The following is a 13,574-nucleotide window of genomic DNA, read 5'->3' as shown; positions in this document are numbered from 1 at the left end:
TGCACCACGGTCTCTTTGAACCAGGAGAGAATTGAAGCAAGAAGATCAGAAGCAGTGGCGTAGCGTGGGGGGTGCAGGGGGGGCCGGCTGCACTGGGTGCAATACCTGGGGGTTAGGGTTAGGGGGCGCAAATCCACGGGTTAGGGGGCGCAAATCCACGGGTTAGGGGGCGCAAATTACTTGCCTTGCCCCGGGTGCTGACAACCCACGCTACGCCACTGATCAGAAGCAGCTTCCATTCAGGTGTAGTCTCCAACAGTGTACAACATATAAACATTTGCTAGGAATGGAAAGATAACATGTGGTATGCTCTGCCAGAACTTACTGGCATACTGCTAAGATTGGCACATGCCCAATAGAAAATCCTGAAGAATGTTTGCATACTGTTGAGAGATTGTGGTGGTGGTGGTGTACCACCTCCATTGATGTGAAAAATGTCAACAAGAAGCTGTTTGCTAAGTTGAACGTGGCATGGTGGTTCCACTAATGGATGCTGCTGTTAAGCAGCATATAAAGAGAGTTACCCATGAGAGGTTGGTCACAACTGGGGGCAGACAGTGCTTCCTTCATTCTCCAACACACTGGGTCTGCACTCGGATTATGGGCTTTCTAGAAATCAGTCCCTGAGGTTTCTCAGATTTGCTATGAGCTGCCCTCTTGTGGCCACACAAAAGGCTGTCAGAAGTGCTGCAAATTGGGGGGGGGGCAGAGCTTTCCATGCACAGCTCTGCTCCCTCGTGAGGGGAAATGGTCCGGCAATTAAGTTCAGTAACCTGAAAACATTCAGCATAGATGCTTATTAAATTAAAATCTAATACCGCCTTTTAAATGCCAAAGTTTTACTTTACTTTTGTGAACCTGTGCAGAATTATATATCCAGTTAACATAGGCATATTATTGCGATCAAATTTCTGCAAATGGCTATTGTTTGGTTGTTCAAAGATACCTTGGTGTGTTTTAACTATTTCAGGAACTGTGATCGTATAATCTTGCTTCGCACATGAGTCACCATGTGATAGATATACCACACTCAGAGAGAGAAAATTATTTCAGTTGGCTGCACATGTACATACATATGTGATTCACATTGTTGTTGCTGTTGGCATCCATCTGTCTCGAGAGACAATGGAGTAAGCCTCCGGGGTGAAGTGGAAATGCTGGGTTACAGGGTGCAAGCCTGGGCAGTGTGTATGAAGGTCCTGGGCTGACCAGACAAGATCACCTGCATTCATTCTCACTGATGTCGTCCAAAGGAAGGGGAGCAACACGTTTGGCACCAGTTTGGTTGCAGGAGTTGCTGGAAAGAGGTGTAAAAGGCACCATCCAACCTTCTTTGGGACTCCAGATTTGTACAGGGTATTGGTCTCTTCCGCTCAATCCTCCGGAGCTCGTCGTCACATGCGGGGGAAGTTCCTAACTCACTGATGGTTTGAAACTCAGCAGCTACCTTCACATGCACCATTGTAAATATATGTGGTATATTTGTTGGTTTACTCTTTATGAAAGGTTTGCTGTACAATTTCACTTTATTGTATTGTCAGACCTATACAGTGGTATCTTGGGTTACATACGCTTCAGGTTACAGACGCTTCAGGTTACAGACTACCCTAACCCAGAAATAGTACCTCGGGTTAAGAACTTTGCTTCAGGGTGAGAACAGAAATCGTGCTCTGGCGGCGCGGCAGCAGCAGGAAGCCCCATTAGCTAAAGTGGTGCTTCAGGTTAAGAACAGTTTCAGGTTAAAAGCAGACCTCCAGAATGAATTAAGTTCTTAACCCGAGGTACCACTGTACTGACTCTCCAGAGCTGTACTGCTGTCTGCTCTCAGCACGACCCAAAGCCACCAGGGGTGGAGAGGCTGCATCTGTATTGTGGTGTACATAGCAGTATCACTATCTAATCCTTTGGACTTGACTTTTGGCACAGTTGTCAAAAACTTTGGCCACTGCTACGCTTCTTGAAGAAGTACATTTCTTTTCCAGATATGGGAAATATTTCAGATTCCAATGTGTCAGACTCACATTTTTATGTGCCTGAGATTTATCTGCCCTCTTTCTGTATATATTAGCAGCAAGTTGTGGGACTAGTACAGCTATAAAAGTTTGGTTTTATAGAATGATTATCCTGTGTAAAACTGAAAATCTGTGTGACTTGCCTTTAAAAACAACATTCTTTCTCGCCAGAATCAAGTTAAGCAAAATGTCTATGCATTGTTCTGAATGTATATACTGTATTTAAACTGCACAGCATTTTATTTCTTGGGTAATTCTCTTTTTTTAAGCTCCTTTTTTCTTTAAAAAAAGAGTTTGGACACTGTTGTGTTTCACGTGCTGTTCGTCCTCCCGTTTTAAGCAGCAAATTGCAACTCCATCTGAACCATTTCCTGTTTAAACAAAGAATGAAAGGGAAAAGGGAATAACATTAACTTCCTGAATGACAGCATTCCAGTTCTGAGACTGGCCACGATGCAGCTGCCAATCAGAAACAGGCCTTGGAGGGAAGTTCTGGGATGCTGTTTACATGTTCTGTGATTTCTCCTTCTCACTTCTGATGTCGTCCAACTTGGAAAGTTATCTTGGTTTGTTGCTGTTACATGTCTGTGTAAATAGCTAGGACTTTAATTCCCACATCAAATGGAAATCGAACTAAAAGGAAAGGGCTGCTTGTACCTCTGTAGCTTCAGGTAAGGCGATTGCCAGGTTAAATTGTTGTGATGAAAGAGAGAGCTTTTTCCTGTGTCTCTGAGCAGCTTTTTATGATTGTGGCTTGAAAAGTTGTCATTAAACAGCAATGTTAGTTTTGGTGAAATACAGTGAAAAGCATGTCAGAAATAAAAGGCAGAAGTGTTGTGTTGCTGTAGTATAGATGTAATATTGGTGTTTATAAACTAAAAATGTATTGGTTGCTGGGGAATAGGTGGTAAATCACTTAATTGTTTTGTCTAGCAAAGTAGAAAGACCAAATAAAGACTGAAAACTACAGCAGAACTAGAGGCAATATTTCATCTGTGCAATGTAGATGAATGTGCTTATATGTTGTCTTTGTGTGCATAGTGTTAACATTTATATTAATGCAAGATAGTGTTTTTTTAAAAAAATAAACCTGGTTTGACATGAACTAAAAGAACTTTTTTGGTTAAGAATTTCATTAAGTTAGAAAAGCATTTTTACAAGATTGGTTTTGATATAGAAAAGGAACATTGATTGGTATGTGTGTATATATATTTGTTGCATTTATAAAATATAACATACTTATATAGCCTTCCAAAAAGGAATGGAGGGGGGAAATTGTGGGCTAATGGAAATAAAGGCATTAAAAATAAATGAGCCTTTGTCAATAAACTGAGGGATCCAACCAATCAAATTTGTTGCAATAGAACATTGTGTAATTCTCTTTTGGGATTTACAGACTGGGAAGAGTTTCTCCCCCAAATCCCTGTCACACTATAGTGATTGGGTGGGTCCAGTTATAATGAAATGAACTACATATTCTGTCGCCTGTGCAATGAAAGCATTGTTTGGATTTCTGAAAATAAATTTAAAAATGCTTTGAACCACAGTATGCCTATAGAAGCAACAACGGAGCAAGTTAACTGGGCTTGTTAATGGTGGCTGCCTGTGCCTGTTTTTAAGAACATAAAAGGACTTCGGTTAAGGCAGTCTGTCTTTGCCGGAATGGCTGCAGCCACCACTCATTTCTCTCAGCCTTTTAGCAGAGTCTGCCAGCTGTGATTCATGGAATGATTTTTTTTTTTAATTTGCTGACTAATCCAGTGGTTTTCTTTTCCATTGCTCCCTCACTTTCTTTGCAAAACAAAAATCTGTTTCTCTTCAGAACGGCAAATGTCGAGCACAAAAAGTAAAGTTAGTAAACATGGACAAAGTTGTGTTTCAAAAGGCTCCCCTTAACAAATGCTGAAATTGCAGGCCTCTTCTTTGCTCTCAGGCAAACGGCTCTTAAAGAGGGCAAGCAAATCTACCTTCTTCTTGACAGGTTTTTTTAAAAATGTAAAGTGAATCGTGATTGTGTGCTTTACTTAAGCAGTTCTAAATTTAAACTAACACATTTCCCTGTATGTCTTCTCTCTTCCAGATCGTTCTGAAAGAAATAAGCCCGACCACCGCTCTTCAGGGTGAGATCTCTGTTACTGCTTTTATTTCTTTTCAGTTGTACTTTTTGTGTGCTTTTGAATAGGATTGAAATCTGGAAAGTAAATATATATTTAAAAAATCAGTTTTCTATTTTAGTTTTCTATTCTGTTCCAGTAATTTAAATAAGTACAGACTGCCACATTGAACCTTTTAATTTGTTTATAATAGACCAAATGTTTCATAGGGTCCAGATGTGTTCTCTTTCCACTTCCTGCCCCCATTTTAACTTTCTCTTCACTGTACAGGAAAAACAAAAGGCTTACTTTAAAAGGTGCACAAATTTAACAGTTAGTGACCAAATATTTTTTTGATAATATAAGAATTGAAATAACAAGTGGACTCTCCTTCCTTGGAGGTTTTAAAGCAGAGGTTAGATGGCCATCTGTCATGTATGATCTAGTTGAGATTCTTGCATTGCAGGAGGTTAGACTAGATGAGTCCTGTGGTCCCTTCCAACTCTACAGTTCTGTGATTGCAAGTTCTGTTTTTAAGCAAAAGAGTGAAACTAGGCAGTAATTATTGGGGTTCATCAATAAGGTCCACCACAACCCCAAACCCAATCATTAAGCTATAAGAGGAGTGTGCACATCCATAACATCTCATAACTTTTGGATTCTCATTTGAGCTACTTGTTTACCTCAGAATAATTCAACTAATTGTTTTAAGACCTGAGGTTGTATCTAACGCTGCAGCTCTGCAGGTGCAAGGGACTTTTGTGTATACAGTCATACCTCTGGTTACATCTGCTTCATGTTACGTTCTTTCAGGTTATGTCCTGCGGCGACCTGGAAGTACCAGAAAGGGTTACTTCCAGGTTTCACTGCTCGCGCATGCGCAGACGCGCAAAATGACGTCACGCACATGCACAGAAGAGGCAAATTGTGACCCGCAGGTGTGCAGACGCGCCGCTGCTGGTTGCGCTCTTTTCATGTTGCGAACGGGCCTCCGGAACGGATCCCGTTCACAACCAGAGGTACCACTGTACAATGGAATTTTGACCCTTTGGGTTTCTTTCCAACTCTACAGTTCTGTGATTCTTCTTCCTCTCCTCCCCACTCCAGACCTGAAACAGATGAGGGCAGGGGGCAGAGCTGGGGTGGGATAAAAACAGTGCAGCACTGGATACAATCCCTTATATTTTATCCTAAACATTCGTGTTCTTTCTTTTGCTCCTGCTTCTTACTTTTTGTACAGCATTGCACTTCCTGCCCCCTATTCATTTACTCCTATTTTCATAATCAAACTCTCCCTTTTTGCGAGAGAATAAATGAAACAGTACGAATATGAAACTGGGAAAACTGCACTCACGCAATAGTCAGCTGACATCTGCTCTCTCAAGGCCTTTCCTCTACTGAATTCTGGGGCCGAGTTAAGTTTGGCTTCTTTCCAAAGTCTCCAGCGAATTCCTCTTGGCCAAATCTCACAGCCAGCACTCGTCTAAGCTGTGGTGGACAAACAAATTGTGTGTTTTAGGAGAGGGCCGACCTTTGAAAAGTGCTAACAGGGTAATGATGCATGCTACCACAGGTCTCTGTTGTTGGTGGCAATATTGTCAACAAAGCAGCTGGAGCAGATAGCTGTGCCCCTGTATCCAAACAATGCCCCTTGCTTTCTCTGTCTTGTCACGGAGGTAGAAAGAATAGGAGGAACGATAAAGCAGCAAAGAAATCTATGTCTGCTGCTCATTCTCCTGCTTTGTACTATCCCTATCCCTCTCATCTTTAGGATTAGGTTTCCATACTTATTCTGTTTCTTATAAATATTCATCCTGATCATGCAGATTTTAATACGGAAAAATGATGGAACACAGTGCACCATGTTAGAGTCACAGTGTTCGGTTGAAAGAGCCAAGGAACTGTCTATTGCCATAGGCTTTAAAAAAACCCAAAGAGCAGAAACAGGTTGGGGTGACCTGGGGTAGGGATTTGTTTCTGTTTCCAGTAATGGTAGTTAACGAGGTTCTGAGTGTGATATGCATTCTATTCACAGGAATGAATGCTAAACCTTTCTAATGTATTTATTGTATGTCAGCTATGACGCTTGTTGTTGGCATCATCTGTCTCAGAAGACAGTGGAAGAAGGCACCTTTGAGGGTAGAGTCAAACCATTGGAGAGTTCAGTGCCTGCTGTGGGTATGGAGACCGATACGGGAAAGACATGTTTTGTTACAGTAGGGGCAGATGAAGGCATCCAATTTTGCTGCTATTGGCGTTTTTTCCTCTCTGTGCTCCTCCCAAGAGTTATTCCTCCTCTGGTTATTGCTGTGCATACATGACTTGACTGTCTGCCTCCAGGCACCACAATTGTCTACAAAGGATTCTCATACATCCAGGTTAATGTTGCCAGCCTTCATGTCACACTTGCAGACATAATTGTAACGCAGAGTTGTTCTGCCAACAGACCTAGTACCTGAAGCCAGCACCCTGTCCTTGCTGATCCTGCCATCTTCCGTTCTGTATACATGACCAAGCTGGCATAGACATCACTGAGACAGAAGTGTGAACGTGCTGGGAATGTAGGCTTGGGATAGAGCAGCTTTGTTTGAGACTCTCTCCTGCCATGTGTTGCCCACAGTCTTTCTGACCCAGTGCTTGTGGAAGGCATTGTTGCCCACGTCTGACTTCTATAAAGCAGCATGCTCAACACACAAGCCTAGTAGACCTTGGTCGTGGTCATTAGTATAACATTCTCTCATATCCTTTTGGAGATGCAGTTTGTCTAGACCAGGGGTCTGCAACCCGCAGCTCCGGAGCCGCATGTGGCTCTTTTACACCTTTGCCGCGGCTCCGGGGTGGATACTAGCGAGGGGAGGAGGCGCATTGTGCGCCCCGACACTCCCCACTGTGGCGGGCGCTGTACTGGCTGTGACGTCGCATGGGGGCGGTGTGTGCGTTAGTCACGCACCGTCCCGACGTCACCTTCCCACTCGCCCGCCCGCTACATTTTAAGTGGCATGTACGCTGGTCACTGCATTGAAAGGGGGCATGTACGCTGGTCACTGTTTTGAAGGGGAGTGAAGAATACACACACAAAAAAAAGGTAACTTGTTAATTTAACGTTTATTTCTATGAGGAGGAGTAATTCTGAGGGGTCAAACAAAGAAATAATAAAAAAGTGAGAAAAAAATTATTTTTATAATGACGAGTTTTGCGGCTCCCAGTTTTTTTCCCCTTTGGAAACGGGTCCAAGTGGCTCTTTTTGTCTTAAAGGTTGCAGACCCCTGGTCTAGACAATTGGTTTGTGCTTGTAAAAGTTTCTGTCAAGACAAGATACAGCTCATATAAGTGATAACACCAAAGGCATAAATGGGCAGTCTGCTTGTCTGGCGAGGAGGGTTGTTTTGGAATTTTTTTTGCACAAACTTAATTCTACATCTGTCAGCCGAAAAGCTAGAATCTTAAAGGAGGGTGGAGTATCCTGTAGGGAGAAATCTATTGGGGGGGGCATGACCAAGCTATAAGGTGGTATTCAACTGAGTAGACCCACTAAAATGAATAAACATGACTAAGGTCCATTAATTTAAATAGGTATATACTCTGAGTAAAACTGAGTATACAAAGCCCTTAACAACTTGTGAGCAGTTTACCTATAAGAGCCGTCTTTCCCATAGGGCTTAGTGGTGCGTTGCACCAGGGCGCTGGCCTCTCAGGGGCGCCCCAGCAAGTGGTGGAGCTGCACGGCTTTGCTAGCGGCCTCCCCTTTCCTTGCACACCCGCCAGCTGTGCACCGCCAACCATATGGCTGGCGGGGGTGCACCTTCCCTCCCAAGTCTCCTCAGGAGGAGAGCGATCCCCGCAGAGGATGGAAGCTGCACCCCACCAACCATATGGCTGGTGGGCACGCAGCTTCCCTCCCAAGCCTCTGCAGGGATTGCTCTCCTCCCATGGAGACTTGGGAGGGGCGCAACTTCACTCCCAAGCCTCTGTGCGGATCGCTCTCCCGCAATGGCATGGGGGAGAGTTGCGGCCCCCCCCAATAGCTGGCAGTGCGCAGCTACGGCCACCCCAACACTATCTGTGGTAATTTGGGGGCACTAGGCGGATATTTGCACCCTGGCACTGCATCTGCTGAAGACGGTCCTGGTGTCTGTCTAGTTGGCTATTTTGCACCTCCACACTGCTTTTCTTTCTCTTCCACATAAGCGTTTGCTGCAGAACTTTGGCCTCTTTCCCCATCTTGCCTTGTAGTGCCATTTAGAAAACATTTTTGAGAGATGAGTGCTCTCTGAAGAAACGTCATCAGATCATCAGTAAGCAAGTTAAAGCAAAGAGGTCCCCCTTTTCTGTCTTCTCTAACCCGTCCCCAAGAAAAAGTTTGTTCCAGAGGGTTTCCCACTCCAGTTGGCTACAACCCAGTGATTTGTACTTTTTAAACAGACACTTAAGCTTAGAACTAGAATCTGCTTGCCTTTGGCTTTTTAAACAAAATATATTTGAGTTCTTTTAAAGCTTAACATTTAAAGAATCCCCAAAAGTTTTTGTTTTGAAAAGTGTACTTTCAGAAATCACTTTGTTAAATATAATCTGTGGAGTACTGTATAATCTATGGAAATATTTCTTTTTTTAAAAAAAGATAATCTTTGTACCTATTAATCTTATTTAATGTTATTTCCAAAATGCAATTGAGCACTAAGAAATACGCAGGAAGGGTGACTTGAAATACTTTTCAGAACATTCAGCTCCATTAAGAAGATGCATACTAAACAATACTGTAGCCTCTTTCCAGTTTGCTTTCAGCATATTATTAGAGATACATGTAGTTCTCCAGAACAAAAAAGAATTGTGATTCCTTGCTTGGTATTTTACCTTATAATACAGTACCGTATATTATTATCTAGTCCAGATGACATTCAAATAACTGGAGTTTTGTTTGAAAAGCATCGCTAAAATGAATGGAGAGCTGTAATTTAGGAATGCATAAATTGGAACAGAAAGAGAAGCGAATTTCCAAGGCAGATTATTTGATGACCTCCTGACACCATAGAATAGAGGCCCTCTCATAGCTAACATTTTAGGAAACTGAAGGCAAAATTACTTTCTAAAGGCTGTGTTGAAAGTACATTTAAGTGCCCAAGAGACACCTCTGCTTTGAATATTTTGATACATGCAATTATCATACCATCTTTTTCTGTGTATAAGACTAGGTTTTTCCCCTAAAAAAATAATGTCAAAAATTAGGGGGGCATCTTATACATGGATATATCTCCCCACATTTTCTTAAATTTGAGTCCCCCAAAATAGGGGGTGTCTTATACATGGGAGCGTCTTATAGATGGAAAAATATGGTAATTTGGCATTTCATTTCCATGACCACTGTAGGTATCAGATGCAGTTCAGGGACACGTTGTTGGTATATTGATCTTCCCATGCCCCCTTCCTCCTCCCAGACAGATGCCTCTGATGCTCATAGGGCTACTTCAGCCTAAATATTTCTGGCTGTCCTGCTGTATGTGGAAGTGGAGGAAAGATAGTCAACATTAACAGTTTTGATGACTGCATTTCAAGTTGGGGTGTAAGAGGGTTTTGCTTTGTTAGAGGTATTTTTCTTTCTGGTGGATATTCCTTTCTGGTATGGTAGAAATGTAGTCGTGGAGAGTTAGCCCAGCAAAGTTTGGCATTTCATTAATACAGCTCTGCATGCAATGTTGCTGCATCTGGAAAGGCAAGTTTAGAAGAGGTGTGGTTGTATTACACCAATTTAGAATTTCTGAGCCAGGCATCTTCTTCAAAGGTCACACTCTGACAAGTTTGTGTTTCATATGCCATAAAGGGTGTAACTCAACTGAGTCAGCAGCTACTTGGAACAAGTTGTTGCTGTGTGGAGAGATAACTTTTGCTTTTTGAAATACTGGTTCATCTTAAAGTATCACTGGTAACAGATTCCAGAAGGCTAGCTAGGTTAGTCTGTTGCAGCATAAACAGTGTCTCCTTTAAAGACAAAATTCAAAGGCAAGAGGAACTGGTTGCTGGTTGGTTGATTTTGCAAGCTCATTTAGAGAACTCCTTTTTGCACATGACAAAGACATGTTGGGCTCTGGTGCACAAAACTATGCTTCATGGTATCATAAATCTGTCAACATTTTATAGTGGCATGGGACTTTGTTGCTAAAAATAATTTGTTTGTTTTTTTCTTTTCTATTACGCACAAATTGGGTGGAATACCATTTTTGTGTGTGTGATGTTATTGTTACCAAGACACATCTGTGTTATTGTGGTGATGTTGGTGTGCAACCCATGGTGTCTAATATAAAGCTTTTATCCCAGTGATTACTGTTATTGTTGCACGACGTTGAAATGGGTGAGGGCTTATGATTAATGTGAGCCTTTTAATAGTGTGCTGAAACCACAAACTATTCAAGCTTGAACTAGTGTTTAAAAGCTAAACTAATCAGGGTAGATTGCAGCTAACACTCACAAAGGGCAATACATAATTATATACACTCACAGGAATATTGGTATACAATGGAAACAGAAAGTATATAGAATACAGAAAGTAAAAAACGTTTACGACCCTTATTTGCAAACTAAAGTTTAACTGGAGTTATAAATTGAATTGTGCAAGAGGTAAAGGGCCAAGAAACCACCCAAATGACTCACTCCTGTGAAAGCCAACTCAAATCAATCACAGGACTGTTTAACCCTCTCGGTCATCATGGGAACATCAACAGATGTTTTGGCATAGTTTTCTCCCCTGTTGCTTGGAAATGAGCAGCTCCGGTTTGTAAGGCTTGTGTGTGTTGTTGTTGAGGGGAAAGATCCTTTCGTCTGCATCACAGGATCTGATTTTTGCCTGGAGCTGGCAGACCGTACTATTTGTGATTGATGGTGAGAATACCATTTTGTGGGGGATGTGGCAGGAAGGGAATCCTATAAGAAAACACATCTGATTCTAATATAGCCTGCTGCCTGTTGTGCTACTTTTCTGCTTACAGGGAGCTGGGGGTTCAATAAAGGAGCATTCAAAAACATTGTCTACTTTCAATGTTCTACCTCCACTGTCAGAGGTAGTATGTTTCTGAATACCAGTTGCTGGAAACCACAGGAGGGGAGAGGGCTGTTGCATTCTGCTTGCATGCTTTAGCAGAATGGTGGACTCAATTGGTCATTGGCCGGATCTAGCAGAGCTCTTCTTACATTCTTAAAATGTGCTACTGCACTTTCAGTCTGAAGTGTTGCATTCCATTGTCCCATCTTAAGAATTCTAGCATTAATTCTGTTGCATGAGAGAATAGTGATCTGGCAGACCTTCTGCTCACATTTAGAGCAGGAGATTTTTTAAAAAATCTCTTCCCGCGTTTTGGAATACAAAACTGAAGTTTATTTAAAAGGGAAGGCACTGACTGTCCCAGACTCTGTTGCTCTTCACTCTGGCGACAAGGAAATTAAAATACATTTTGCTTGTGTCTCAGTTGTACAGGGGAAAATGGTTAAGTCTTTGGGATCTGTTATTATGTTTTGGATCTGGTTGCTTTTCACCTCCTTGAGGCAAAGAAAATAAAAACTGAACCTAGTACTGAACAGACCTAAAATAGGACTTTTATCCTTGTAAGATAGATATGGAATTTAAATTTTAAGTCCTGAAATGACTAGGACATCAAGAACTCATAGGGGTACAGAGGTAGAACAGTGAAAGAAGGATTTTTTTATTGCCTTCTCCATGTGAGGTCAGGGGGACCTGACACACCAAAAGTTGAGTAATTGTTATTGTAATAATGGCGGGATATAGCTCTCTATTCCAAATTAAGTAAAGAGACTGAGGCTGCCAGTGCTCATTATCTCAGAGCAATCCCTGCCTTATTCCTAGGATTTATCCCTGAGTATAATGTCTTGTTTCAAGCTGTTGCATACCCCATTAAAATACTGGTTTCCTGAAGCAGCAGGTTTTAAGATTGGATGCATACAGCTTTTCCAGTACCCAATGGAACAATCCCTACATCTTTGCTGGGGCTTTCCATAGACAGTTTTGGTCAGTTTGTGAACTTCGCTCCTATAAACAGGTGTTGGCAAGCTTGAGCTCATAAAGGAGCCTTAGCACACCGGTATAGGGGAGATGGAGCCCATTGTTGGAAAGAATAGTTCTACATAGTTCCATTTTTCCTTGCACCATATCCTCTAGATTTTCCATTGAATACTTTTTTTAAATTTCCCATTAAAGGAATGAGGGCTTTTGAAGGAAGTAGTAAATGGAAAATGTCATCGTAGCTGGAAAAAATGACTTTGAACTGCAATCAACCACACTTGTTAAAATTATCAGAAAGAGATAAGACTGGTCTTCTTTTGGTATTGTGCAATGATTCCACAGTAGTTTCCCTACTTTTATTTACTTCAGTAAATAAACTAGAATTTCAGTTCGCTACAAAATGAACAATTTTATAGGTAGTGATAATTAGGGATGTGTGTAGAAGAATTCCCTCCTGTTTTTCTGTTACCTTTTAGGACAATGGGTACTGATGTTTTGTTTTGTTTTGTTGTCTTCTCCTTTTCAAGCCAAGGCCCCCTGTCATCCATTAAAGCAGCAATCAAGAGAAGTAAGTATACTTTCAGACTGCTCTCTACACCTTCTGAGCAGGTGTCTTAACTTTTATGACAACGAAAATGATTGTAGCTTCATTAAGCAGATTGCAAATGCATTTGTTTTGTCTTGTAGTTGTTGAGAAGTAGCTGCCAAACTAACATTTCTTTACCTGCACCGTGGCTTGAAGTTGTCTTGCTTCCACAATTAAGATAAATACTCAAAGGACTCGGACAATTAGTCTGAACTGGAAGTGAAAGTTTCCAAACTCCTCCTCACTGCTGTGCTAGAGAGGGAGGAGAAAGAGGGAGTGTACAAATTCAGGGGTTCTTAAGAGCAGTGTTTCCCAACCTTGGGCCTCCAGCTGTTTTTGAACTACAACTCCCATCATCCATAGCTAGCAAGACCAGTGGTCAGGGATGATGGGAATTGTAGTTCAAAAACAGCTGGAGGCCCAAGGTTGGGAAACACTGCTTAAGAGCCTAGCCAGACTGATCTTGTCTCACATTTTTTACCCACCATGGCTCACCACTGTGCCTGTGGGAAGCTTAAAGGAGCACAGGCTCCTCAGTTAAAATGGTTGAAAGGAAAGGTCTGCCCCTCCCTGCTAAGCAGAATGGTTGGCTTCTGTTGGGAGTCCAAGAAGGCAAGGGTTGGGTGGTAGCTTGTCTAGGCAAGATAATGGAATGTCCTTACTTTCTCTCCCCATCCTAAGCGGCTACATTAAAGGCCATTTTCTATTCTTCTCACCAATGCATGACAGAAAGTGGGAGCAATGCTGCTCCACTTCGTTTTGGCTCGACATAAAACTATCCTCCTACTTCTCAGGCAATGTAGAACAGGCTTCCTTAACCCTGGCCCTCCAGATGTTTTGAGACTACAATTCCCACCATCCCTGACCACTGGTCCTGC

At 42.1% G+C, this 13,574-nt stretch overlaps 1 protein-coding gene across 5 annotated transcripts in view; it reads left to right on the top strand.

Annotated features, from left to right (window-relative positions):
* The window catches only part of SH3D19 (SH3 domain containing 19), a 71,011-nt gene that overhangs the window by 20,430 nt on the left and 37,007 nt on the right, over nt 1-13,574 (top strand). For 4 of the 5 annotated variants that reach the window (XM_082237583.1, XM_082237584.1, XM_082237582.1 and 1 more), the window contains exons 2-3: nt 4,093-4,132; nt 12,638-12,678. In XM_082237583.1, the coding sequence (XP_082093709.1) occupies nt 4,093-4,132; nt 12,638-12,678 (81 nt within the window). Of the gene's footprint in view, nt 1-2,430; nt 2,684-4,092; nt 4,133-12,637; nt 12,679-13,574 lie in introns of those variants that run through there. The other variant, XM_082237585.1, reaches the window with a different exon arrangement.

The sequence above is a fragment of the Podarcis vaucheri genome, assembly GCF_965113315.1.
Source record: "Podarcis vaucheri genome assembly, chromosome: 9".
NCBI lineage: Eukaryota > Metazoa > Chordata > Lepidosauria > Squamata > Lacertidae > Podarcis > Podarcis vaucheri.
The sequence above is the reverse complement of the archived record's forward strand: the minus strand, read 5'-3'. Positions and strand labels throughout refer to the sequence as shown.